Source organism: Ochotona curzoniae, unplaced genomic scaffold (genome assembly GCF_017591425.1).
Source record: "Ochotona curzoniae isolate NIBS_2020 unplaced genomic scaffold, NIBS_Ocur_1.0 scaffold_2476, whole genome shotgun sequence".
Lineage (NCBI taxonomy): Eukaryota > Metazoa > Chordata > Mammalia > Lagomorpha > Ochotonidae > Ochotona > Ochotona curzoniae.
In genome coordinates this window covers 1,300,771-1,328,359 of record NW_024467095.1, presented here as the reverse complement: position 1 = coordinate 1,328,359, position 27,589 = coordinate 1,300,771, and the positions used below count along the sequence as shown (strand labels likewise).

At 49.7% G+C, this 27,589-nt stretch overlaps 1 protein-coding gene across 2 annotated transcripts; it reads right to left on the bottom strand.

Annotated features, from left to right (window-relative positions):
* Positions 1–672: 672 nt before the first annotated feature.
* On the bottom strand, positions 673–25,782 carry RBM28 (RNA binding motif protein 28). Of its 2 annotated transcripts, none has more exons than XM_041002014.1 (19): positions 25,597–25,782; positions 22,960–23,118; positions 22,572–22,663; positions 22,058–22,133; positions 21,534–21,626; positions 19,973–20,044; positions 19,048–19,213; positions 18,771–18,922; positions 16,892–16,964; positions 15,442–15,551; positions 12,617–12,690; positions 11,794–11,929; positions 10,879–10,943; positions 9,024–9,182; positions 7,355–7,504; positions 6,939–7,013; positions 4,594–4,847; positions 4,025–4,124; positions 673–1,191 (listed from the first exon to the last, which is right to left on the bottom strand). In XM_041002014.1, the coding sequence occupies exons 1-19, from the start codon at positions 25,712–25,714 to the stop codon at positions 1,057–1,059; spliced, it is 2,259 nt and encodes a 752-aa protein (XP_040857948.1). In that variant the 5' UTR covers positions 25,715–25,782; the 3' UTR covers positions 673–1,056. The 2 variants fall into 2 exon arrangements, with proteins under 2 accessions (XP_040857948.1, XP_040857949.1); XM_041002015.1 differs by having other exon boundaries at positions 4,594–4,844.
* Between the last annotated feature and the right edge of the window lie 1,807 nt (positions 25,783–27,589).

Here is a 27,589-nt window from a genome sequence, read left to right as displayed (position 1 = left end):
TGCCACCTCATGACACACAACATAAACTCAGCAGACTCGAGTTCTTTCTACCAGAAGCGCATAACAATGGGTATTTAGACCCAGGCATGGCAACCAGCCCCAGGGATTTTCATCTCTCACAGAGCCCACTGCTTGTGCCAGCACAACCCACTACAGACCTTCAGAACCCATTTCTTATGCCAGCACAACCATGCATGCCCTGTCTCTGATATTCACCACTCTCCGGGTTTCCACACCTCTAAAAAAGGAGTCAGGAATACGAATAGGAGTGAATGAGGAAACGAGACTGGATTTGCTCAGAGGCAGAGGTGCCAGGGGCCCACCTGGCCATGAGGCTGGAGGCCAGGCCTCCTGCTCCCAGCTTTCTCTCCAGAGCCACCTCCCCCCCCCCCGTGCAGTCCAGGGAGGGGCAAGGCCAGAACTGGAGAGCCACTGTAACCTGGCCCCAAGTCGAGCACCAGCAGCGACCCTCTTCAGGAGACACTCCCCACCAGGCCTCTCTGCCCTCGAGGACTCTCCTACCTCCCACCTGCAGGACTAACTTGGAAAGCATTTTTCTCCGATCTTACTTGGTCAGCTCATACAACACGTGGGTGTGCATAACTGAATAAGTTGGGCAAGCCAGAAACATTCACCATAGTACAGGATTCATGTCTTAGAAATGACAATTTGTTATTTTAAAAAGCAAAACAGAACTCTATTTATAGAAGGGGCTTGACAAAATATACCTCTTAAAAATTCAGCACTCCAGATATATTTTACAATTGTTTCCATCCGAGGAATAAAGCACAAACCTGTACAATAATTAAAGACAAAACTTCACACAGCAGTCCGGACAACATACGAGCATCCCGATGGTTCTGAGTGATTCCTCATCGCTTACTGACCACGCTCTGGAGGGACCCCAGTTCAGCTGTGCAAGGCCCAGGGAGGCTCCCAACTGGGTGGCAGTGCCCTCGGGACCTCCTTTCCTCTGGTGACAGATGCAGGAAGCAAGGAGGCTTGGGAGCTTCAGCAAGGACACAGCTCGGCTCGGCGTCCAATCTACTGCCGCCATCAGCTGTCAAACCATTTGCTCCTCTTGGCCAGAGGCGCTCCACTGGACGGGCCCAACAGCTTCCGCTTATACTGCTCGACCAGCTGGTTGAAGTGGATTTCAGCCTTGTTTCCCTTAGCTTTCTTCTTAGGTACCTACACATGAGAAAGGAAACACAAGGTACCATCAGCTGCAATCACTGAGCTCCACCTGACTTGCAGACCACGAGAGGAAACCAGTGGGCGCCGACGCCAATGCACAAGGCAAGGAGGGTTTGCAGAGGCTCAGGAGGAACTATCCACCGGCAGGAAGCGAGGCCACAAGGGGATGGGTATCGGCCCAGCCCAAGTGCTTCCGCTGGTCATCTGAATGTCAATCCAGGTGAGTTGGCCTAGGGTTTACGCATTCTTGCCGGCTTTACCAAGAATCCTGCCTACAGGACTTCAAGAAAGGATCCCTGGAACAGCAGAGGCACACATTCGCCAGAGATTTCTTTTTCTTTTTCTTTTTTTTTTTTAAGATTTATTTATTTTTATTGGAAAGTCAGACATACAGAGAGGAGGAGAGACAGAGAGGAAGATCCTCCATCCGATGATTCACTCCCCAAGTGAGCACAACGGCCGATGCTATACCGATCCGAAGCCAGGATCCAGGAACCTCTTCCGGGTATCCCACATGGGTGCAGGGTCCCAAGGCCTTCGTCCATCCTCGACTGCTTTCCCAGGCCACAAGCATAGAGCTGGATGGGAAGTGGAGCAGCCGGGATTCAAACTGACACCTTACAGGATCCTGGCGCATGTGAGACAAGGACTCTAGCCACTAGGCTACCATGCCAGGCCCCACAGATTTCTTGAATAGGATGGGAATTAAATGCTGGTTTTGTCTTTAAAGGAAGGTGAGAAAAGGAGAAGCAAGCCTGATCTCACCTGCTCAAGAAGGCAGACACATTTTTTTCTTAAAAAGAACTAGAGTTCCTTGCAAAAATGGCTCATGCCAGGACCAGAGAAGCCATCCAGATGAGCCTGGGAGGTACTGTGTGAGGAGTCTTCAAGAGTTCAGGGAAAGTGACAAATCAGGTGTGGATTTTAGCCCAGGTTTCTTTTTTTAATATCAAACAAACATTAAAAAAATTTGTTAATATTTTTCAAAAGGCAGATTTACAGAGAAGGAGACAGAGAGAAAGATCTTCTGCCCACTAGTTCACTCCCCAAATAGCAGCAATGGCTTGAGTTGAGTCAATCTGAAGCCAGGAACCAGGAGCCTCCTCCAGATCTACAACGCGGGTGAAGCACCCCAAGGCTTTGGCCCGTCCTCCACTGCTTTCCCAGGCCACAAGCAGGGAGCTGGACAGGAAGCAGAACAGCCAGGATACGAACCGATATCCTTATGGGATCCTGGTGCTTAGAGGTAGAAGATTAGCCAATTGAGCCATTGCACTGGGACCAAAATAAACTTTTAACTCCATTTTTTTCCATTAACTTTTTAAAGTTTCAAAGCAAGGACATTATCAAAGATGAGATCATATTCAAAAGACTCAGGGGGCCTGGCACAGTAGGCTAGTGGCTAAAATCCTCACCTTGCATGCATGCCCGGATTCTGTATGGGCGCTGGTTTGTGTCTCGGCGGCCCTGCTTCTCATCCAGCTAATTGTGGCCTGGGAAAGCAGTTGAGGATGGCCCAAAGCCTTGGAACCCTGCACCCACATAGGAGACCCGTAAAAAGCTTCTGGCTTCAGATTGGCTCAGCTCTGGCCATTGCGGCCACTTGGGGAAGAGAATAATCAGATGGAAGATCTTCCTGTCTGTCTCTCCACTTCTCTGTATATTTGACTTTACAATAAAACAAACAAAAAAAGACTCAGGAACCACCCTGAATGGGCCTCTGTTGGCCTAACACAGGACAAGAACAATGACTGCACTTAACTGAAACAATGCAAACTCAGAATTTCACAATATTAGCAAAAATCTTGTTCACCCTGGAAACTAGACAGCCCGTAGCTCTTCACGCTGGAAAGTGATAAGGGGGAATATGAAGAGAATCAACGTTTAGCTTGCCTTTCCTAGACCGTCTCTTGATAATGAGTGATTAATAGGGAGGGTTCTTCTTTCTAGAATGCTACTTAAAAAGACAATCACCACTCTGCCACCTGTAATGACACAGTGGGTCTGCCTGGTACTCTGGGGCTGCTAAAGCCGCCAGGCGAAGCCTGAGGGGGAGGCCTTGATACAGGGAGGGCTAGGCAGACGGCTCCTGTGTCTACTGCTTAGCCCTGGTGGCGTGCCAAACTGGCAACCAGGTGCGATGTGCCACACAGCATGGAAGGCAACCATGGAACCACCCACGAAACACTCTTGTCAAGAATGAACTTGATCAAGTCTCTTGATCCACACAGGTGATAGGCAAGGCACATGAGCTGATACAGAAAGGACAGAAGGAGGGAAGCAGCTAATTCACAATGCATTGCATTCCAAAGGCAAGTCACCCAGCTTCTCGCGCGAATGAACAGCAGACAGAGGGGCAGTGGGAGGAGCAGCAAGCGGATATTAACAGACTGAAAAAGCATCGCAGGAACGCAAGAACCAGCACAGCATGTGGACTCTGTGGGAGATCTGACTCGCAGTAACCAAGCCTGAAAGACGCTTTCAAGGCCATTGAGGAAATGTTCAGATGATTGTGTATTAGACGGTATCAATGGTGTACTGAGGGTGAGTGGTTGAAGCCTGGCCAGCCAGACGGGCACTGTGACGTTTCCCTGAGCGACAGGTCTCATTCCATAGTACCGGGTGAAGTGCGGTTGGTCCTTTTCCAAAGGTGCAGCAAGGCCTGCCTGGGAACGTCTAACTCTGAGCTGAGGACAGGTGGCAGTTTGCTTCGCCTTTCTCTTCCAGTGCTGAAGAACTTTTACTTTGCTCAACTAACCGAGGTAGGGGCATGGCTGTTGGCTCACTGATCTCACCCAGACAAACACAGACGCCCTGCATGACTTACCTGCTTAGAAGCAAGCTGCTGCTTCTCTTGCTTCCACTGGCGTGCTTGTGCCTTTGACTTCTTGGGAGGGAGGGCCTTCATTTTGCCTTTGTCCCGTAACCTAAAAGATGGCGAGGGTCAGCCTGGGTCCTTCCACCAAATGGCGTTCGGTTCCCTTGTCTACACTAGCCCTTTCCCAGCCCAGGACAGGTCCTGTCTTTCTAAAATGGAATACCACCACAGGTTATCCTAAGGCCCAATACTGTTTTTGCTCAAAATCTCATGGGAATCTCAAATACCTTCATTTATTTAATAAATATTTTGCAACAATTGACTTTTTTAAAAAACACAGCACTGATCTGATGCCCCAAAAGGAAACTCCCATTAAGGTCAAATATGCAGCCTCAGCTGGGAGGAAGACAAGGAGGCAGGGCAGAAGAGTGGCAGATGGTTGCTCCAAGATTCCCTCTGCCATCTGATCTGCAGGCAATACCCACACCGCTGCAGAGATTGGCACGGCACTCAGCATCCCTTTCACTCAAAAAATGCCACTGAGAAGTCAGCTGGGCCTGAGCCAATCTGCAGCTCACCGAATCTTGGGGCCTCGGTGTGAAGGCAGCGCGAGGACCTTCCTCCTCTTCTTCCCGTCGGGCAGCTCCACGTGCTCCACCTCAGCCTTGGTCTGGAAGCCCATCCAGTTCGTCGAGCCTTCCTTGTCTTGCGGCTTGCGGGGAGCCGCACTCGGTTCGGCAGCGCGTCTGGGAGCCACCTGCTGCCTACCTTTTCCAGCCTCTGGCTGCTGCTTCGACGGCTCACGGGCTGCAGGCTTGGACTGCACTTTCTGCTGCATAGAACAAGAAAGAAGCCACCTGCTCTCAGACAGGATTCGCATGTGGGCAATCTTTAACAGGGGAGGGGCTTTATGGGAGCTTGGTAAAGGAAGGAAACACTGTCCCCCACAGAGGGAGATACTTCAAAGGAGTGAGTCCAAGTGAGGCACAGACCACATCCCGTCACAGGCGGTTACTGGGTGGGGGACACAACACAACCGTTCCCCTCCAACTCAGAAAGAGAAGGAAGACACGAAGTGAAGACGACAAGGACACCGAGCTGCGGGAAGGCAAGACAGATGTCACAGGTTCACCTGCACTAAAATCAACACAGTGAAGTTCATCAAAATCTAGACGAGTTAACTGACAGAAGCCATGCTGAGGGTACACGCGTTACATGCCTGTCTGCTGCTGAGCAGCAATGACACAAGAACAGAGAGCAAAGTGTTTTCCTTTCAGGACTCATGCCTCCTGGAGATACGAGACACAAACACACAAAGCAAAGGGCCTGGTGTGATGGCTCAGTGGCCAAATCCTCCCCTTGCAAGAGCCAGGATCCCATACAGGTGCTGGTTCACGTCCCAGCCGCTCCATTTCCTTTCCAGCTCCCTGCCTGTGGCCTGGGAAAGCATTTAGGGAGGTTGACTCAACGCCTTGGAACCTGCACCTGCATGGAAGACCTGAAAGAAGCTCCTGGCTCCTGGCTTTGGATTGGCTCAGCTTCAGTCATTGCGGCCACTTGGGGAGTGGACCAGCAGATGCAAGAGCTTTCTCTCTCTCTCTCTCCTTCTCTGTAAATCTGCCTTTTCAATAAAAATACATAATTTTTTCAAGTAAAACCAAAATGGTTTAAGGACATTCACAGGAATCCATGTCATGAGGGTGAGAGGAGACCAGTGCTACTTGAGGAAGAGCCATGTGAGCTGAGTCAGAGAAAGGGACTTCTGCACCGACACAGCAGTACGAACGTAAGGGCAGTGGAGGTAACAAAGCAAGAAATCTGGAGGTTTAAGAAAGCTGCCAGCTTCAGAACCTTCCCTGAAGCCATGACTAGAGGCAGTAACACCTCATCATCTACAACAGCAGAGCTTCCCTGAACAACCAGCTCCCAGGATTTCCCAGCCAGGGCCACCATCCAAGCCACTGACATCAGGCACCTGCTCACCACACAGCGCAGACTACAACAGCTGCCATGTGATGTGCAAGCTGAGGGGCAGTGTTGATGAGCACTGTGGGAGTTACAGAATCTAGAATAATCTGGACCCGTGTGTCCTGGAGGATGATGGAGGAGCTCAACAGGCTAATCCTCCACATGCAAGTACCGGCATCCCTGCTGCTCCACTTCCAATCCAGCTCCCTGCGTGTGGCCTGGGAAAGCTGGTCTAGGGACCTGGGCCCTTGCACTCATGTGGGAGATCCAGAGAAAGCTCCTGGTTCCTAGTTTTGGATCAACTCAGCTCTGAACATTACGACCATTTGGAAAGTGAAGTAGTGAATGGAAAATCTCTATCAATCCGTCTCTATGTAAATCTCCCTGTCAAATAAAACTAAGTAACTCTTGAAGAAAATGAGGACGGGACTGCGTGCTGGCTGTGCGCTATGCTAGACAATGGTACATCAGCTCGCTTCATTCTCATCCGTCCTGGGAGGTAAGTATTGTTAACCCATCTCACAGGGGGAGTTCCAGAGAGACAACACAGAAAGGAACTAGCCAGAGCTTGAACCTGAGTATGCTTTTCCTCTTCCCTCCATACCACAGTGAATTAGAAACAGTTCTAGAACTAGCAGATGCCACGCTTCCAGAGCCACCAGAGACCAAAGGAGGGGACAGCTGGCAACTACAGGGAATGGAAAGCCTTGGGTTGGCCACTATGATATCCCATCCTCAGTGAGCACTGGACCAGAACTGCCGATGGTGGCAACCACACCTGCTTCTCCTCTATGGTCTTCCCCTGTAGGGCTGTCACAGAGGGACCAGCAAAGGCAGCCACAACAAACAGTCAAAATGGGCAGAGAGCTGATTTCACGGAGCAGGGGCACGAACTGAACAAACCGCAAGTTTCCATTTGTCCTTTTAAAAAAACCAGAGGGGTGTTGGAAGGTACCAGGCTGCGCTGCATCCTCAGCTCCTTCACTCTCAGCTTCCTTCGGTCTTCCAAAGAGAACTCCACGATGGGTCTCTGCGGCAGAGGGAGACAGGATGGCATGCGGCAGACTTGGATGTGGGAGGCCCATGAGCTGAGCTCATCCCCTCCACCTCACGCTCTTCAGTCTCCCACCCTCTGGAATCCCTGCTGCTCACCTCTTTTCTCCAAAGACAAGGACCAGTCCGGCAAGCGGGAGCAAGCGGACCCTCCAACTCAGCCCCTTCTAGCCCTCTTCCCACTCGGGTCACCACTCATGCCCGTCCCACCCCTCCAACTTGTCAATCCCCCTGCCACAGAGGACACTGGGCTGAAGGACGTTACCACGACTGTGCTGGTGGCCACAGGGACCTCACCTCCCCGGGGGCGAGGCTCACCTTCTGAGACCCGAAGACATCGGGGTTGTTGTTGATGTGGCGGAGGGCTTTCAGGGCGTGCTCGTGTTCCTGGAATTCGGCAAAGGCGTAGCCCAGAGACTGGCCCTTGGCAGCCCCAGGAGCACCTTTCAGGTCTCGCATCACCCTGCACTGTAAGCAGTGAGAAACACTGAGTCACACTGCCTGGCCTGAACTGCCTCAAGAGATTCAGTGAGAGGGCAGGGGGCAGAAACATAACCATCCAAAGTCAAACTAGAGCATCACTTGGAAGGACCCACGGCCGATTACAAACATGTGCTGCTTCTAAGAGCTCACAAACACAAAGTTTACAAGTTTACAAACACAAAGTGAAACTTGCCAAGGAAAATGTCTAAGAGCTGTCTGCTCCCATACGGCCCCATATGGGCGCCAGTTCAGTCCAAGCTGCTCTGTTCTTGATCCAGCTCCCTGCTAACGTATCTGGGACAGCAGTGGAAGAAGGTCCAAGTGTGTGGACCCCGCACCCCTGGAGGAGGCCCGGAAGAAGCTCCTGTGTCCCGGCTTTGACTTGACTCAGCCCTTGCCACTGTGGCCATTTGGGGGGTAAACCAGCAAATGGAACATCTCCCTCCCACAATCCTGTAACTCTGCTTTTCAAATAAATAAAGTCTGTAATAGAGAAAAATTCAATATAATGCAAATATTGTATAACATACATAGATCTCTAAATTATGACAGACTTAATGAACAGACATGTGGATTTGGATATATAACTGAATCCTATGCCAGTAATGATATAAGCCACTTACTAAAAACGGCATCAGATATGTGCTGATACATTCAAAGTCACTTACATAATTTCCCAAATACCAATACAGACAATCTGAGGAGGTTTCCAGGGACCAAGAAATATTGGCAATGACACTTTTTTAATGACTCTTGAGATGGGCATGTAGCCTAGCAGCTAAGACAGCCACATTCCATCTTGCAGGACCCAGGCTGACTCCTGACTCCGGTTCCTGTTATGACAGATGCTGGCAGCAGAGATGCTAACCCACTCAGGTTGCTGCGACTCAGGAAGCAGATCTGGACTAAGTGCCCAGCTCCTGGCTCTGGCCTGGGCTCAGCCCTGGCTAGTGGGAGCATCTGGGGAGGGCTGGGAACTCTGTGTCCATCTGCCTTTCTATCCCTCAAATACATAAATCAAATACCAATTTGGAAATGACTACGTTGTCAGAAAAGGGAGATAATATTTTCCATGAAAAGTTCACTCTGGTGAGAAGAAAGGACTAACAACTCGGGTCAACGTAATGGCACGTGTGATCACACACACGGGGTGCAGCAGGGGCCATGACAAGGCCTCTGGGCCCATACAGAGTCTGATTCAAAAGAGGAGCCTTTGTGTGGCTTTGTCGGGGGCACTGAGAATTCTCACCAGAGGGCAAACCTAACGGTACTCTTCTGAGGAGGAACGTGCACACATACTCTTCTTTGTAAGAAAATCCATCATGCATTTAATAAGCTGCTTCCACGTCTAACAAACTGATTTATGAGGACAGAGCCTTCCTCAGATCTGCTGCAGTCTGGTCAGACGGGAAAGACAATTCTTAGGAACCAAAGAAAAGCTACTGCTCTGTCCACACCGCCGCCTGCGAGGGACGCTCACTCCCCGGGCAGGGCCAGCTCTCACCTCTTTGATGCACACGCCCTTCTCGCCCCGGGTGGCCGTGAGCAGCAGCTTCCTGAGCTGAGTGTCATCCACAGCCTTCGGCAGGTTGTGTAGACACAAGCGGGTCCGGGAGACAAAGATATTCTGGTCCTTGAGTTTCTGGTGCTTCAGTAGCTCAAACTAAGGGAATAACACACCGTGAACAGGACAGCCAACCCTTTGTAAAGGCAAGCTCGTAGTTAGCCTATGTCAAAGGACCATGGCCCTCCACCATGACCACATGTAGAAAAAAACGGAAGAAAACAGCCTGCTCCACAGAAGGCCTGGTGCAAGTTCACAGAGGAAGGATGGTGGGCTGGCAGTGACAGCGGCTCTGCAGTAAGCTCTCACCGGGGAAATTACAGGAAGACTTAGGGTTCAATTTTCCATCTAGACAATGGAACTGCAAATATGAGTTGCTCTAAATGAGCAACCCCCTCAAAAAATGGTTCACTCACCAAGCTGGCCCACCAGCTTCTCACATGGGTGCCAGCTTGAGTCCCAGCTGCCCCACTTCTAATCCAGCTCCCTGCAAATGTTCCTAGGAAAGTAGGTAGAGGTTGGCCCAAGTACCTGGACCCTGGACAACCACATGGGAGACCTGGATGGAATTCCAGACTTCTGGATTCAGCCTGGCCAAGTCTCGGCTGCTGTGGCCATTTGGGCAATGCAACAGAAGAATAAATGTTGTCTCTCATTCCATCCTACTTTCTAACTCAGCCTTTCAAATAAATAAAAAAAAAAAATCTCAATTTAAAAAAAAAAAAGAGCTGACCCAGAGTAAGTAACAAAGCATACTGAGGTTTATCATCTGTCCAATATTCACCTTCCCAACTCAAGCCAACAATCCAGTCCATGCGAGAGGAAATGGGGCAGAGCGAGGCAAGCAAGTGCCAGTGGCCACAGAGGCGTGCTCAGCTCTGGAGCAACGATCCAAGCCACGTTGCTCCAGCGCCCTCTCTGGGATGGGATGGTGAATGACATCCCCTAATTGTTTTTAAAAAAACAATGTGGTAGAAAGTGGTTTACAATTAACTACTTCCTTTGATCCAACGATCTCAGATCCCACTGTTTCTTATTCGGTAAAGGTTTCTAACAAATAATAAAATGCACTTTCTGGAAGTGAGGGTTAAAGGGCGTACCAGGTCAAGGTTCTACAGACTACTTTTCCTCTAGAAAAAAAGCTGTGCCTGTTGTGAATTTACAAAGCACACAAACAGCCTAGTGAGCTTTTTGCTAAATAGGTTGTCACTGCACTGGTCAGAAAATGGGTACACATGATTTCCAGATGCTCACTGCCAAAACAGATGAACCCTCGGATCTACACAGGACCACACTGCCTCCACTGTCATATGCTCACTTCTCTTCGTCACCTTCTCCTCTTCGAAGTTGCACAGCTAATGCTGTTAACGGTTATGAACTTCACCACTCTGGGCTGGCTTAGCATTTGGAATGCTAACATACATGGGAAAAAGTAAAACCTGCTGAAATTGCTATCACTAAGCAACAGAGGCACTGAAGCAGTTCCAAGTAACAGTGGAAATGCCTGTAACAGGGAGTTTTCCTGAAATGATTTTATAATTTAGAGATAACAACTCCTCCTAAGACCTGGGTCGACTCCTTCCTATAACTGATCTTTCAGACTCTGCCAGGGTTCCCACCAGCCCCGGTCTCCTGTGGGTCACCTGCTGTCCCGCCCTCGCGCCTCTTGCCCCTCTGTGCCGTGGGAAGTGCCAGGATCACCCGTGGCTCTTGGACAAGCACATCCAGAACCAGCAGCTTCGCACTGACTCTAGAGGCAGTGCGGAATCCCACAGCCGGGGGCTTCTCTGCTCACCCGTTCTCTTTTGGCCATGTCAGCAGCGCTCACGCCCTCGGCAGCCTTCGTCCCAGCACGGATCACTGCAGAAGGAGGGAGTAGGGCCAAGGCGTCAGCAAGGGGACCTCCATTGAGCAACAAGAATGTGACTGAATGATGCAAACTCCGACCAGGCCCAGAGGACCATGTTGGTCAGGCATGTGGTTCGACCCAGAAATAGGCTACAGGGCTAGGCTGGGCTCGGAGCTGCTCTCAAGGACTACAACTCTGAACGTGCCTGGATTTCATTCCACTTTTCATTCTCTTCCCTCACAGAAACTTCACGGACAAGGGCAAAGGTACAAGCAAACGCCTGGAGGAAATTCTAAAATTTTGCAAAGCAAAACATTCCCACTTGTAATCTACCCTTTGGAAGTGAACTGCTGCTCCTGTACCTGAGAGCCAGTGATCATCAGCGAGATCAGCCAGCCCAGCAGGCAGTCACGTTGCACAGAAGCCGAGTAGCAAAGGCCAAAGGAAAAACATCACCAGCCCTGCCAGGCAGCTGTGCAGGAGATAAGCTGATAAACCCTGAGTGTCCTGAAAGAAGCGACTGTTTAACTTAAAGCTAATGTCTGACGATCCTCCCACCAGCATGTGAAAGGCAGGGCATACACATATTCATTCATACATAATTCAGGAGTAATTTAAGTCCTAACTTCTTCAGAAAGAACGACAGAAGCAAGGTGACTGGAGTCCGCATCTCGCAGGCGCTCAGGCAGCAAGAACAGGACTGCCTAACCCCTAGTAGGAAGCCCCAGCCACTGCAGCGCAACACCGATCCACAGAACGCTGTGAAAGAGGACAAGCGGGTTTTCATTTGCAACAGTAGTTCTGGCTCAGGGCGCAGGGCCAGCTGCTTAGTGCCAGGCTCACGTCTCCCTCAACACTCACAGCCTTCTCGGGCCAGATAAAGGTTCCGCGTTCCCGTCGGCTTCTTCACCTTCTTCGTCCGGAGCTTCGCAGCCTCGTCCCGGGTCACTGCCAGATCCACCCTGAGCTGGCGGCCATCCAGTTTAAGGCCGCCACCCTGTTCAAAGATAACCTCTCTTAAAATGCACAAGCAGAAACTTCAAGCCAGACAGGAGCAGTGAGGAAAGACAGCAAACCCGCCACATTCCGGAAGCCGAGCCCCACGACGGGCCGGCTCTCCACGGAGGACAGCTGTGGGAACGGCCACATACACCGGGGGCAGGCAGCAGTCAGCCACTTACTGTTTCGTGGCAATTGGTTAGTTCTAAAGTAGGCCCAAATTAAGGAAAATGATCTGAATCACATTTCTACTAATATTTAAAAAGCTTTAAATTAGTAGAGCAATGTGTGAATACAAAGTAATCTAATAACCTTAAAACAATTTACACACAGAAAAATCACCATTATGTACTTTCTCCCTCAGACACTGACTTAAAACACAGACTTCAAACCTTCTTTTCTCAGTCTTTCACATGACTAGTCTAGGCTAGAAGCTGAACACAGACAGCAAATTCAGACATATTACTGTTTCCTCACCTATCAAACAGAGGGCTACTACATACCTTGTGGGGCTGATTTTAGGATTAAATAAGACAATGCGTCTAAGCCCCGGTATCCAACATAAAGTGTCTAATGTCTTTATGATTACTGACAGTGGCAATATCAACCTTGCGGCTCTGGGTAAGCAACATGTGGTCCCGAACCACCCTCTCCGGGTCCCAGGGTCACGATGCACCCGTCTCACCTCAGCCTCGGGTGAAGCCGCTGCCAGGCACTTCTGAGCCGCTTCCTGGGTCACAAACTGAGCAAAGGCACAGCCTGCATGAGGGACAGACCAAAGTGAGAGCTCCAGCCCCTGCGCCAACCAGCAGGCCCAAGGCCTCATGACCAGCGGCCGCAGCCTGACGCAGGGTGGAAGCGAGGGTGGCATCCACTCACTAAACACGATGACAGAGGCACTGTGTCGAGCACTGCGTCAGGCACGACGGCCACCTGTGCTCAGCGACACTGTCATTGCTTCCTAGAACCACAGTCTTTTCAGCCGTCCACTTAACAAGAAACACAGGAAATGATGAAGAAATTGCAACCTCCTGTTTATTTTAGCATCACCTACCAAGAGTCCTGTTAGAGAGCTAACACAGGAGGCAGGAGCCGTATAATCCTGAAGCTGGTCACAGGTTTCACAGTCGCACAGTCATTTGGGAGGCACCAAGTAACAGATCTGCCCCTTGGAGCAAAAGTCCATGAACGTCACCAGGCAACCAGGAAGCTGTGCCTTTTGTCAGTCAGATGCAAGACCAATCAACCCATCCAAATTTCTGACGTCAGCAAAAAAACAGCCTTTATAAGCAGACAAAAGATGTTTTCCATTCCAGCAAATCCCCTACTAAATGTCCCAGAAAAGACACAGGGCCAAGAGTCTGACCTGCTGGCTGAGGAGCCACAGCAGAATGCCTGGGTTCAAGTCCTGACGCCCACCTTCCACGCAAGCCTCCTGACAATGTCCATCAGGCAGGTGACAGCATGAGCACCTGGCTCTCTGTCACCCATGCGCAAGGCCCAGGTGGCGTTTCAGGCTCCTCGCTTTAGTCTGGCCTAGCCCTGGCTGCTGGCAGCCATTTGGGTACGCCTAGGCAGAGGAAAGTTTCGTCACTCTGTGACTCTCTCTTAAAAGAAAAATCATTGAAAAAAAAATACAAGTTTCAAAATTCTATGTTAGTATTGTTTTAAATGTAAAATGTGAAAACACTACCGTAGTTCCTACAGCTCACAGGGCTACAAGAACGGACGGCAGCTCACTGGCTGTAAGCATACGCATGGTAGCTCAGGTCAAAGGTCCCCACTGTGTGTGAGGGGCCTGCTTCCTCCACGCAAAGCGAGTGTCCCTGCTCCAGTGGCCCCACGCACTCAAGTCCTCCACTCCTGTCTCCCCAGCAGCAGCCTGAGTGCACAGCATCACCGGATACTCAAGAGAAGGAACCGAACATGGTCAGCTCTCCACCAAGGGTGGGTTCCTCACCAGTGGGCTCAACTACGGATTCAAAGTATTTAGGAAAAAAACACTACATCTATACTGAACACATATAGACTCTTTCTTCTCATCATCAACATCCAAAGAATAGGGAATCATTATTTACATTGCATTGGGTATTGTAAGTAATCTAGCAATGATGGTAATGCAAGTATTTGGGAGGAAGTTCATCAATTACATGCAAACACTATACAATGTGATAGACAGAACTTGAGCATCTGCAGATCTTGGTACCCACAGTGGGTCCCGGCACCAATCTCCCGAAGATACAGAAGGATATTTATAAGAAAGGTAGAAAGGGGGAAGAGATGTTTCTAACAGGAATATTAGCCTGGTCTTCCAACAGGAAGAAAACAAGAGCTTCTGTCTCCAAGGGCAAGCCTTTTATCACTGACATTTCCAGGGCCCACTTCCCTGAAAGTCTGCAGAAAAACAAGCATTTACCACTCCTGGTGAGTGAAGCAGCCCAGGGAGAGGAACGAACAGGAGGACAAGCACAGGCTGCAAGAGCCGGCATGAGAGCTATCAGGAAACTTCCATGGGCAAGGGAAGACAACGTAGGGAAAAAAGGAATTCAAATATCCTTGCTAGGATCATTAACTCTACTAACCGACCAAAAAGAAATAAAGTGGGTTGACTTAGACTATATTTTGAAGATATCAACCCAATATAACACTGCAGTCAAAAAGGGCCAAGAGGTTGGATATTATGGAAGTAAAGCAAGATCATAAAATTAAAGTAATATCATACTCTGCATATCTTACACAAGTTTAGTTGTCCATTTCTAGAAAAACTGCTAAAAATGAAGATGGTCCAAGAAATTTAACTGAATATTAGACCTGAAGCGCATTAAGTGATCTAGCTGCACCCACTCCTTTTATAAATGAGAAAAGTTGGGTTTAGCTAGGCAGTGAAGACACCAGCTAAAATGCCAACATCCAGCACTGCCTGTTCAGCATCACCCTTGGTTCGTGAGTCCAGCTGCCTCCTCAGGTTCTGGGAGGCAGTAGTCCTGACTTGGTAACTCAGTGCTTTAGAAGGACTGCTGGCAATGAAACACAGGATTATGACACATGAGTGGGCAGATGCTTAACCTAACAATAGCGTACCAGAATAAGTAACTAACCTTTGAAGCTCAAAATACAGTTTTAGGAAAGACAAAAAAAAGTAGCCCTACTTCTGACTGCTGCCCCTGCAACAAAGCTCCCACCTAAAACTGAATAGAAACCAAAAGACAAAAAAAAGGGATTTCAGCCATCCAATCACCCTGCAGTGATTCATGTCCCACCATCCTAACACACTGGAAATTCAAAGGAGAATAACAAATGGAATTCACATTCCTAAAGGAAATAAACAAGCTTAGACAAACATGTCTGGCAGCCACTGAAGACGCCATGGAAGCCTCACTCAACATGCCAGGGCTCCTCATGGCTCCATGGCACTGAGACACTGAGCTACATCACTGCAGACCCCTGGAACAGCACGCATCACGTATCCTCGACGCCCGGAGTCAGGGCCTGGCCACGGGCAGCACGCACCTTTGGAGTGCTCTGTGTCTGGATGTAAGACGATGCGAACATATTTGAGATCTCCAAATTGCTGCAGGAGCTCCCCGAGGTCTTCCTCCTCAGAGTCGAAGGACAGGTTTCTGTGGGGGACAGGTCACAAGAAATGTCAACCACAAAAGTATAAAACTGCATAGTGTGTGCACGTAACTGGTGAACCTCCTCCTGCATACTCGGATTACAACTCACGAAATGAGTGCAGAGTCCAAGCCAGGGGCTGCTGCCTCTGAGCTGCACCCCCGTTTAGAAACAGCGTCCCACAGGCACAGATTCAAACCCCAAGGGTTCCACTTGTGACTCAGCTCCCTGTTTGTGTGCTGTGAAAGCAGTGGAAGACAGCCCAACACTTGCGCCCCTGCACCACATACACATTCCAGAAGAAGCTCCTGGCTGCTAGCTTCAGTTTGGTCCGGCCCTAACCATTGCAGCCTTTCAGGGAGTGGACTAGCAGAAAGAGCTCCATGTCTCTTCCTCTCTCTATAACTGTGCCTTTGAAACAAAATTTTAAAAATAAAAAGATTTCAATGTAAAGATTCCTCATTTCCCCAGCACATCCTTCCAAGGCTGAGAAAAATACTTCCTAATATAAACAGCTGCTTGTTTCATACTCAATAAACATCCCCACAAATAATTCTAATCCATGAAGTAATTCAAATTTCTCAAAAGGCTTTCTGCAGCAGGACAGCCTAGCTGCATTATTTCTCCTAATTTACATCTGTGTACAACCATCCCTTTACCTCCCCTTCATTCCTTTGCCCTAAGCTCTTCATTAACTGGAAGATACATATGGGATGCTATTCATGGTACTGAGGTCACAGGCTTCTGAATATGATGACTCTTCCTTCTCAAGAAGCTGAATCCTCCACTAACACAACACTTTCTACGTACAAGTTCTAAGTAACACAGTAACAAAAAATAGAGTTTGCGAAAACACACTGTTAAGAACTTAATAGGCTGCACAAAAGAGTAAAATATTCACCTCTAAAATCAAACTCAAAGCCTACCCATCTCCACCCCAACTCCACTCCCGCTCCCCTGGAAACAGGCGGGGTGTCTTACTTCATTTTAGATACTGCACTACAGGAGAAGTCAGGCATGAAGTCCTGAGGCACAGGTGGTGCTACTCCTCCCCAGCACTCCTTCTAAAACAAAGCCCAGAACAAGAGGCTTGTAGCAGCTGGACTGACTCCAACTACAAAGGGGAGCTCGGGAGGAGCACAAGTTCCTCCACCGTCTTCTGTGTAACAGTTCTGACTCCCTGCGGCTCTCAGTGCTCAGATGTGCTAAGCCTTAAAAACATTCAAAAGTCTGCGGGACCTAACGGGACTAGCATCAGGAGGAGGGGAGGGGAGGAAGGAGGAAGCAGGGGAGCTGAAGGCCCCAGCGGGAGCACAAGCAGCAGTTCAGAAAGCAGGAAGCATACCGGATAAACACTGTTTTCCCTTCACTGACGTCAGACGGTAACTTCCTCTTCTTCTTCTTTGAGACTTGGGAACCTGAGGTAAAAGAACACACTGAGAAGCCTCCGGCACTCAACAAGCAGCTAACTTCCTAAAACAGACTGCTTTAATTATAAAAGCAAAAAGAAGTAACAGGGCATTCACGAAACACATGGCAACACGCTTAAACTCACAATTACATTAAAAAATCCTGCAAGAAATGAGATGCTATCTTTCATTGCAGATTGACAAAATCAGATCCGCAGAATCGATTCTGTCCAAAGCCCAGGGGAGGCATTCCCACCAGTGCTGCTACAGAGAGAATTTTCTGGAAACATAAAGGACCAATGACTGGGACAAATCTTTCACCTAGGGCATGACAGGCAGTAGTAGGTCAAGTTATATGGGTTCTCACAACTGAATCAAGTTCCTGCTCCTGACTTGCAAAACACAGCCAGTACTCACAGTAGGCCTGAGTAGATGGGAGCTTTCGGTCCCTATCTGTCTCAAATTAAAAAAAAAAAAAAAATCAACTTCAAAGCATAAAAGCATAAAGGAAACGTTTGATTAGCAAATGTACACCACACTTTGTGTGTGAATATATGTATTTTTGTTTATAAATGCATTAAAACTCTCACTAGAGGGTCCAACATGATAGCCTAGTGGCTGACATCCTCACCTTACGTGCACTGGGATCCCATATGGGCGCCAGTCTGTATCTTGGCCACTCCACTTCCCATCCAGCTCCCTGCTTGTGGCCTGGGAAAGCAGCAGAGGATGGCTCAAAGCCTTGGGACCCTGCACCCACGTGGGCTCCAGGCTCCTGGCTCCTGGTTTTAGCTTGCCTCTGCTCCAGCTGTTGCACACACATGAGGAGTGAACCAGCAGATGGAAGCTATCTGTCTCTCCTCTCTGAATTTAAAATAAATGATTCTTTAAAAAAAGAAAAAAAGCTTATTTCTTCAGATTTCTTACACTGTCAAACAAATATTCCAGACTCACAAAAAAGGAAGAAACACAGCTGAATAAAACCCTCCACCCAGAAAAACCAGAGCATCTCTTGGTAAAAGTTCTGTTCTTAATAAAGGGAGTGACAGGGATTGGTGACAACTGTACTGCTCACTCCAAAAGGGCCTTATCAACTGAACTGTGCCTTCTAATCAACACACAGCAGCCCCAGTGAGACTGCAGTTAAAGACAGCAGGAGAGGAGGGCACTCAAGCTACCTGAGGGCGCTCGAGCCGGGTGTCCCTTCAGGAGCAGAAAGAGACCGTTCTGCTCATTTTGCTAATTCTCTCTCCTCCTTGAGGCATACAAGCAAAAGGCCATGTGAGGACACCGCAGGACACCGCAGGAAGGGGGCAGTCTGCAAGCCAGGAAGAGGCTCACCAGGAACAAAACCAGCTAGCAGTGAGACCTGGGGGAAAATCACCGTCTGTGGCTTGAGCCGGCCAGGCCGTGGTCTTGCAGCCAGCAGCCTGAGCTGTCTGCGGAGTCCTTTATCCCCCTCCTAACTCAAAGGAGTTACTATAAAAACCCAGCTAGGTCTTGACATGTGATACCCTGCTTATCCAGTTATTCAATCAACTTGGATTTGGGCAATCAAGACAGAAAGCTTTTACTTCAGCTTTAAGCTGAGCTGCAAATCCCCTAACAGAGCATCTTAAACCTCGAGTACCACTCCAAAAAGAAATAAATAAGCAAACAATTTAGAAGAAAGAATTACAAAGGTTTCCTTTGCAGCATTTAGATGCCAACTTGACCAAACATCTTCGGGTCCTATTCAAAGACACCCCAATGGGGGACCGTGGCCCTGTTCTCAGGGTCCAGCCGGAGGGGGAAGGCACTCCTGAGGGCCCAAACCTTCGTCGTCCTGCTCTTCTGCACTGCCATCGCTCCGAGCCAGGTCCTCTGTGTCAGCCACACTATCCCCCTCCTCCGGGTCACTGTCCTCCTCAGAAGCATCGTCGCCATCCTCGTCACTGCTTTCGGCGGGGACAGCTTTCCTGTCTGCTCTGCAACGACAATCTGCAGCTAAGGATCTGGGATGCCACAAAGAACCACAACACAGGAAGTGACACACTGCTGGAGAGGACGTGACATGTCCTCCTCCACACACGGAACAGGCCTGGCTGCTTACCTCTTCCGAGGCTGCACTGCCTGCGTCACCTTGGAGTCTTCATCCTCATCTTCATCATCATCATCATCAGCCTCAACATCATCATGTTCCTCTTCTATGTCTTCATCATCTTTGCTACTCTTTTTAACTGACTCCTGATGGTTAGGCTCAGCGCTTTTGCTCTTACCTACAAAGAGGTAAAGAAAATTAGAACCTTGCTTAGTGCTAAAGCGAAGTTATTTTACCATGAGTAACTGACACTCCAAGGAGCCAAGTTTCTCTGCTTTTACAGAATTTCAGATTGTATTTATTTGCTTTTCCTGTATGCAACAAGACAAGAAATGAAGGGAGGAAAGCAAAAACCAAAACCCAAACCCACACAAACCAAGCACACATCTGCCAGGCCCCTCTGGAGCTCTTCCCACTCAGCAGTAGGAGCAGTGAGCAGCGGGGCCAGGCACCCCCAGGGCCCAGTCCAGGGGGCCCCCCGGCCAGCACAGGCTCCCTCCGGGCCCAACCTTGAGCTTCCATCTATAGCAATTCTGTTGCCTGAGAGTCAGGGCTTGGAGCCATTGTTCTCTGAAGAAAACCAGTTTTAAGTTTCTCCATTGTTAATGCTGCACTGCTCCTTAGGATGAGAAGCTGGGAAAGCAGCAGGGACAATGAACTCAGCCTGTCCCACCATCCATACCCAGGACTGGACGGAGCTCCCCAGAGCCCGCACTGCCACGGAGTGAGGGAGGGAGCAGCTCACCAGATGGCTACACACACCCCTGCAATCACTCTCCCTGCATGCTCTGTGCTTTGGGTATGTCCAGCCCGGTGTCTGCATTCAGACCAGCAGGTCCTTTTACAATCTGATCATAAACAGAGGAGTTGTCTGCCCCCTCTCGCTCAGGACATACACGCAAGGGGATTCCTTCTACCTGCCACTCCTGCAACTCACCTGAGCCAGAAACGGGCTGTGTATCTTTATATTTATCCTTTGCCACGGCCCAATCCACAGCCACAGTCCGCCCTGTCAGAAAAGAAAAGTGTTATCAGAGGGTTTTCTTCAACATCTCTACCTCCTACGAGTGACGTCCCTACAGGAACAGGAGTGGCAGACAAACAAACTGTCAATTTAGACGATGCTAGTCTTTTTTTTCCTTAACATGTATTTATTTCTGATGTGGTTGGGCTTCTGGGAGCAGCCCTCTCCCCTTCTCTCCCCACGGTACAGGGAGGAAAAAAAGAGATTGGAGACAATTGTCTCATCTACTTTTCCCCCATTCCTTAACACCCCTGACCCTGGCTGGTGGTGGTCCACATAGGCACGCATCCTTTATAACTATGTGAATATCATCAAAAATAGAATAAATTTATTATAAATAAAAATAAAATTTAAAAAAAGACTTACAAAAAGGAGAGAGAGAAAGATCTTCCATCTGCTGGCTCACTCTTCAGATGGCTACAACGGCCAGAGCTGAGCCCATCTTAAGCCAGGAGCCTGGAGACTCTTCCAGGTCTCCCACATGGGTGCAGGGTTCCAAGGCTTTGGATCATCTTCCACTGCCTTCCCAGGACACAAGCAGGGAGGTAGATGGAAAATGGAGCAGCTGGGACTCAAACTAGCACCCATGTGGGATCCTTGCACTTGGAGGTGGAGAACCAGCCAGTTGAGCTATTGCACCAGCTACAGGATGCTAGTTCTTAAAGAATGCTTCCAGTAACTGCCTACTCCTTTTCACATTTAGCTTTTTCTTCAGTGAACAGAAATTCTGCCTTTCTATACAGCCAGCACACCCAGGATAATGTGGAATAAGAACAATGTTTCCAGTAAGACTAGTAAGAAGGAAAACAAGACTTTTGGAATCATCTGTACCAGATTCAGAGCCAGAAAGTCTAAATGATGTCCTCCTTCAGCACAGCGCCAGATGAATCAAGAGCAGCCTCGTCATCTAACGCCCCCAGAGGCTGAAAGGGGGTCACACCCACAAGGGAAGAGCTTATACGTCAACCTGCATCAACTAACAATTATTCCAGGGACGGTGGGCACGTGGCACGGCAGCTGGGATGCCCAGGCCACATTCCATACCAGAGCCCAGTTCCAGCTTCCTACTACTCCCCATCATGGGAGGCAGCAGGTGTGGGGCCCCTTCCACCCACAAAAGAGACCTTGACTGTATTCCAGGCATCCTGGCCACTGCAGGCACCAGGGGAGTGAACCAGCACGTGAGAACTTTGTCTCTTTGTCCCTCTGTCTTTTACTCTGTTTCTCAAATAAATAAAATAAAACAATCCTAGGAACATTTTTTTTTTATTAGGAATTAATAGGACACTCAGAAAATCAAGGAAAGGCTACTGATACCAGCGCTTTCAAGTGGAACCCTAGGGTCGAGTATCTGGCACAGTTCCTCAGAGCAGCCTCTGCATTACCAGTGAGAAGCAATGCACCATCTCCTGAGAATGCACAGAGGATTACCCCAGAGCTTTCCTGCCCAAGGGCAAGGGTAGAGAAAACTTGCCTTTTATCTCTTTCATGTTCATTCCTTTGAGAGCCTTTCCCGCTTCTAGGAGGTTCTTGAACTGCACAAAAGCAAAACCACGCATCTTCCCATCTGTGGACAAACAGACAAAAAAAAAAAAAAACAGAGGCAGCAATGGGATAGCCAGAATATGAAGAAGAAATCTGGAACAACCTGGATTCAAAAATTGGCCAAATCCTGCCAACCAGCCAGCCTTCTGAAAGCAGCAGTGTCTGTCGGCTTGCCCAGTGCACTCCGACTCTGGCCTGGGGAGCACGACAACATCTTTCTCAAGCTCGAAATAACCAGTCTTATGAAACTAATTCTGGTCTTCTTAAAAATCCCATCACGGAATAGCATTATTATTTGGGTTTCTATGGCTTACCAAGTGCTCTACTTCACATACACCTGGCAGTGACACGAACCTTGCATCTCTATTTCAAACAGCGCTGAGATGGAGCATATTATGGAGAAGCGCAGTAACTGATCTGAATCAAATGTATGCCAGCCAAAGGGTACGGTACCTGGCTTCCTAGGGATATTAACTTCCAGGACAGCGCCAAACTGAGCAAAAACAGTCTTCAAGTCATCTTCTGAGCACTGAAGGCAAATGGGAAGAAAGAAAAAGAATATATCAACAGCAAACAAACAAACAAAAACCAGCAAACAGCAACAACCAAGCCCATTTATCAGGACCTGAGCTTGAATGTCTGAGCTGCTTTCATACCCTCCACACTAAGGTGCCAGGCACTGCTGAGCGGGTCACCCCACTATGTATCTAAGAGGCAGGCAGACAGGTGTCAGAGAGCCTTTCTTCCCGTCCCTTTTTCAGCAGTAACTCCCCAAGTGAAGGCAGCACACGTGGTGTCTTCAGTCAATTCTTGCTGCTACAGGCTCACTTTCTGGATTCAGCAGGGCTAAGTTCCATGGCCCAAAGGAAGGAAGTCGGTGACACCACCCACGGGAGGCACTCCACCAGGGAGTGAGGCGGGGCTCTGTCCACCTTGAGGCCATTCGAGCGTTTTCCTGGCCGCTCACCTTAAAGCTCAGGTTCCGAATGATCAACCTGGCTTTCTTAGCTGCCACTTTGGCCTTTTTAGATTTCGGTTCCTTAAGGGTCTCTGAATTTTCTAGAGGAGAAAAGAGAGAAAGAGAGGCAATGGAGTAAATTCACTTCTAAACCAGAATACTAGAGGGAAAAGCAAAATTCTACTAGTGACAGGTGACATTCACCACAGGGTCACACCGCCCAGGAGTACCAGATTTCCCGGAGCAAGGCGGAGACAGGAGAACCACAGTGAGAATCAAAACCACACCAGGTGATTGCGGACATCCAAGAGATTCAGGAAGCTTCACACTCTGGAAGCTCCTCCCCCGAGGCACACAGCCTCTCGGGAGAAGCTCACCCCAGCAGTCAGAAGCTCACCATTTTTCCCCTTGTTCCTGGACTTATCCCTCAGCTTTTTCTTGGCAACTGTCACGCTAATCTTGTGGCCTTCAAAGGTGGTGATCTCCTTGAGCGCCCGCTGAACGTCTTCCAGCATGGAGAAAGTGACGTAGCCAAAGCCCCGGCACGCCTTGCTCCCTGCAGGAACACAAGAAGGCAGGCAAGCTGGCAGTCGGAGCGAACCACAAGCCAAGGGCGTGACCCCAGAAAACCCTCCAGGCTCAAACCAGAGCGCCACACCATCGTGTTAACAGTCTGCCAAGAGTCAAGGAAACAAAAAAGGCCTGGCATCACGGCCCCTTTCACACTTCACTCGAACGGCTGGGCATCCTCCTGCTTCTAATTTGTTGTCTTTACTGCTGGGACCTCTTTCCTAGTAATCTCAAGAACACAAAGGATCCATGATCTAGGGTTCTCCATAGGCATGCTCACCAGGAACTAGAACAACAACAAAAATCACTTACAGAAGGTGGGAAACTACAGTTAGCTTTGAAAATCAGAATGTAGCAATGCAGTCCCTTCTCCAAACAGATCAGCAATAAAAACCTGAGACCCTGACAAAGAACTTCAGACAGCAAATGCTGCTTGGGGATCTTGGAGAGTTCAGTGCCAACTCCTTAGGCATCAGTGCTACGTTAAACCTTTCCAAAGCATTCACCAAGTCTAACTCATGTTATCTTCAGAACATTCTCAGGTAAGCCCCAGCCATCGCAGCATTCGGAGAATGAACCAGCAGACTGAAGATTCTTTCTCTAACTCTGCTTGTCAAATAAACAAGGCAATTTTCAAAAGAAAAGAAAATAAAAAGTTTTAGTCATAACTCACTCAACATCCACATCTTAGTCTGCAGTTTAAAAAACACCCATGTGTTGGGCCCGGCACGATGGCGCAGTGGTTAAGGTCCTCGCCTTGCACGCCCGGGATCCCAGATGGGCGCCGGTTCTAATCCCAGCAGCCCCACTTCCCGTCCAGCTGCCTGCCTGTGGCCTGGGAAAGCAGTCGAGGACGGCCCAAAGCTTTGGGACCCTGCACCCGAGTGGGAGACCTGGAAGAGTCTCCTGGCTTCGGATCGGCATAGATCGGCCGTTGCGCTCACTTGGGGAGTGAATCATCGGATGGAAGATCTTCCTCTCTGTCTCTCCTCTCTGTATATCCGCCTTTCAATAAAAATAAAATAAAGCTTAAAAAAAAACCAAAAATACCCATGTGCAGCAGTCTCACACACTCACCTGGATCTACAGTTAAAATAACAACCAGGTGGACGCTTGTACAGCAGTGAGCCATGGCGACAGTCCTAACACAGACAGGGTGACTATTTACATTCCCCAGATAGCACAAGGCTGCAGGAGTCGGGAGCCTCTTCTGGGTCTCCCACGCAGGTGCAGAGCCCTAACACATTGGGTCTTGTCTCAGGGAATGTGAGCAGTAGTGGAGCAGCCAGGACATGAACTGACACCCATACTGGATGCTGGCGTTTGCAGGTGCAGGACCTGCCTGTTGAGCCACCATGCTGGCCCCAAGATGGTGTGATTATCAGCCCTGCCTACCCACATGCTCACACACCATGGAGGGAATAGGGAAAGTCCACAAGACATCAGTTTCTACCAGTGCTGCCAAAAGCCAAGAGGCAGCCAGCTACAGACCCAGCTGCCTTGGAAGGAGCGACAGGTACAATCTGGATTCCACAGCTGCCGATCAGTTGCCCCCGGCAAGCACAGGTAAGAGGAAAAAATGCTTCTACCACCACAACCCTACAAAGCAGCCTCACTCTAAAGCCAGCCCACCTTCCTACTGACGAGTGAGAGACTGTGAAGTGCACAGCGGTACTCCACAACTCAGCACCTCTCTCGTGGCTCAGAGCAAGCCCCTGTGGTCAGGCTGGAGTTCCTGCAGCTGCTTCTTCCAGCTGACAGCCGACCCCTCGGCAGCAGATCCTCTCAACTCCACCTGACACCAAAAATGTCCACCTTCCAACTCCTTTCTCCACAGCCACCATCTCGGTCCAGCACCAAGTGTTCACATGTACATCATGGCGAGAGCCGGCTGCCTGCTCTCTGCTGCTGGCCGCCCCGCAGAGCTCGCTCACACCACGGATGCCACTGAGACTCTTGAAATGCAAATCAGATCGCACCAGATGGCGGTCAAGGCCAGTCTTCGCAGTAGCCCCCGAGGGTCCACAGGCCACGACAGTCCAGATGGAAGATCTCTGTCTCTCCTCTGTAAATCTGTCTTTCCAGTAAAAATAAGCAAATCTTTAATAACCACGTAATAAGTACATAAGTGGACAACGAGGCAGCACACTGGTCGGGAGCTGACCATTACACGCTGAAACACCTAGTGGGCCTTTAAAGCTCTCAATCTCCCTAAGCCCCGAATTCCTGTAAAAGGAATCGAGATTCCCCGTCCAACAAGCAGATAACCCGAGTCAAACTCGCCACCACGCCTTGAAATCAGCTGACGTGAGCCGAGGACCGGACCTGCGGGCGCTTACCCAGTACGTACATCCCGACCCTCAGGACCCGCCCTCGCCAGGCTCGGCTCTGCAACAGAATCCGCTCCCCGGCCCTTCCCAGGGCGACGGGTCGGAAAATGCGCCCGTGCGACTCCCGCCCCTACCTTTCTCCGTCACCACGAAGCACTGTTTCACCGGCCCCACCTGACTGAAGAGCTCCTCCAGCTGCTCGCTGCGGGCCGAGGCCGGGAGGCGGCCCACGAACAGCGTCAGGCCCGCCATGGCTCGCGCAAGCCCGGGGTGCCGGTGCACGCCGTGGCCGACCTGGCTCCCTGGACGGCCGCACCGGGGACCGGAAGATCCCGGAAGAGTTCGTGGCTCAAATGAGTCCGGCGGAAGATAAGGTAGGGCGGAAAGAAACGTTCCGGAGTAAAGAAAAAAAAAAGACGCGCAGGAGGCGGAGCTTCCGGAGCAGCACACTGTCTGTGAGCGCGCTGAGTGCCTGTGCCGGGCAGGAGCTGCATCCATGCCTACAGTGCGCACAACGTGACTGCTGAGGGACCCATCCCGTCACGAGGGCAGGCGAGTTATTGCCCAGAGCCTATCCCAGGCTCTGACATACAGTAGGGTTTTTGTGGTTTTCTTTTTTTTTTTAGGATTCATTTATCTTTATTTGAGAAGCAAAGTCAGAGAGAGAGAGAGACACAGAGAGAGAGATACCCGAGCTCCATCTGCTGCTTCACCCTCCCAGTGGCCACTGTGGCCGGAGTTGAGCCGGTCCAAACCCAGGAGCCAGGAGCCAGGAGCTGCTTCTGGGTTTCCCAAATGGGTGCAGGGTTCCAAGCACTTGGGCCATGCTCTGCTGCTTTGCCAGGTGCGTCAGCAGGGAGCTGGATTAGGAATGAAGCAGTCGGGACTTGAACTGGTGCCAATATAGGATGCCAGCACCACGGGCACAGGTTTAGCTTACTACACCACAGCGCCAGGGACTCAAGCACTTGGACCACCGTCTGCTGCTTTCCCAGGTGCTGTAGAAGGGAGCTGGATTAGAAGCAGAGCAGTTGGGCCTTAAACTGGTGCCCATATAGGGTGTCGGCGATGCAAACAGCTTCACGTTCCACACCACAGTGCCAACCACATGGACAGTTTTTATATAGTCAAAGACCATAAGGCCGCTCAGCCTCACTGACAAACCATGCCTGCTGTAGTTCACATAGACAAGGGTCACCCACAATGTTTCAGCAAACATTTACTGACCTGCTACTACACTCCAGACATTAAGGCCAAAACTGGTGAAGAGGGAACAGACATGATCTCTGTGCTCATGGAAAACAAGTCTCATGAGGAAGACACACATTCGTTAGAAAGAAGAGAGAGAGAGGAGAAAAGAAGAGAAGAGAGAAGGAAGGAAGGGGAGTGAGGGAGCAAGGGAGGAAAGAAAGAGAGAAAATTTAAAAAGCATAAAGAACATGGCCTGCACTATGTATGGCGCAGGAGGAAAGCCTCTGCTTGCCACCCCAGCAGCTTAGGTCAGAGCGCCAGTTCAAGTCCAACCGACTCCACTTCTGATCCAGCTCCCTGCTAATGCACCCAGGAAGGCAGCATGGGACCCCTGCACCTGTGGAAGAGACTTTGGTGCAGTTCGCCTGACCTGGTCCTGACTCTTGCAGTTATTTGGGGAATAAAGATCTCTCTGTGTCTCTGCCTGTATCACTCTTTCAAGCAAATAAATAGATCTTTTTAAAGAGTACCAGGTTGGGGCCCAGTACGGTAACCTAGTGACTAAGGTCCTAGCCATGCATACACTGGAATCCCATATGGGCACTGATTTGTGTCCTGGCTCCTCCATTTCCCATGCAGCTTCCTGCTTGGGGCCTGTGAAAGCAGCAGAGGTGGCCCCTGCACCCCATGTGGAAGACCAGAAGAAGCTCCCAGCTCCGGGCTTCAGATCAGCTCAGCTCTGGATGTTACGGCCACTTGGTGAGTGACCCAGTAGATGGAAGATCTTTTCTCACTGTCTCTCTGTAAATCTGCCTTTCAATAAAAATTAAATAAATCATTTTTAAAAAGAAAATAGGAGTACCAGACTGGGGATGATGCCATGGCTCAATAGTCTAATCCTCTGCCTTGGGAACCCAGCATCCCATATGGACACCA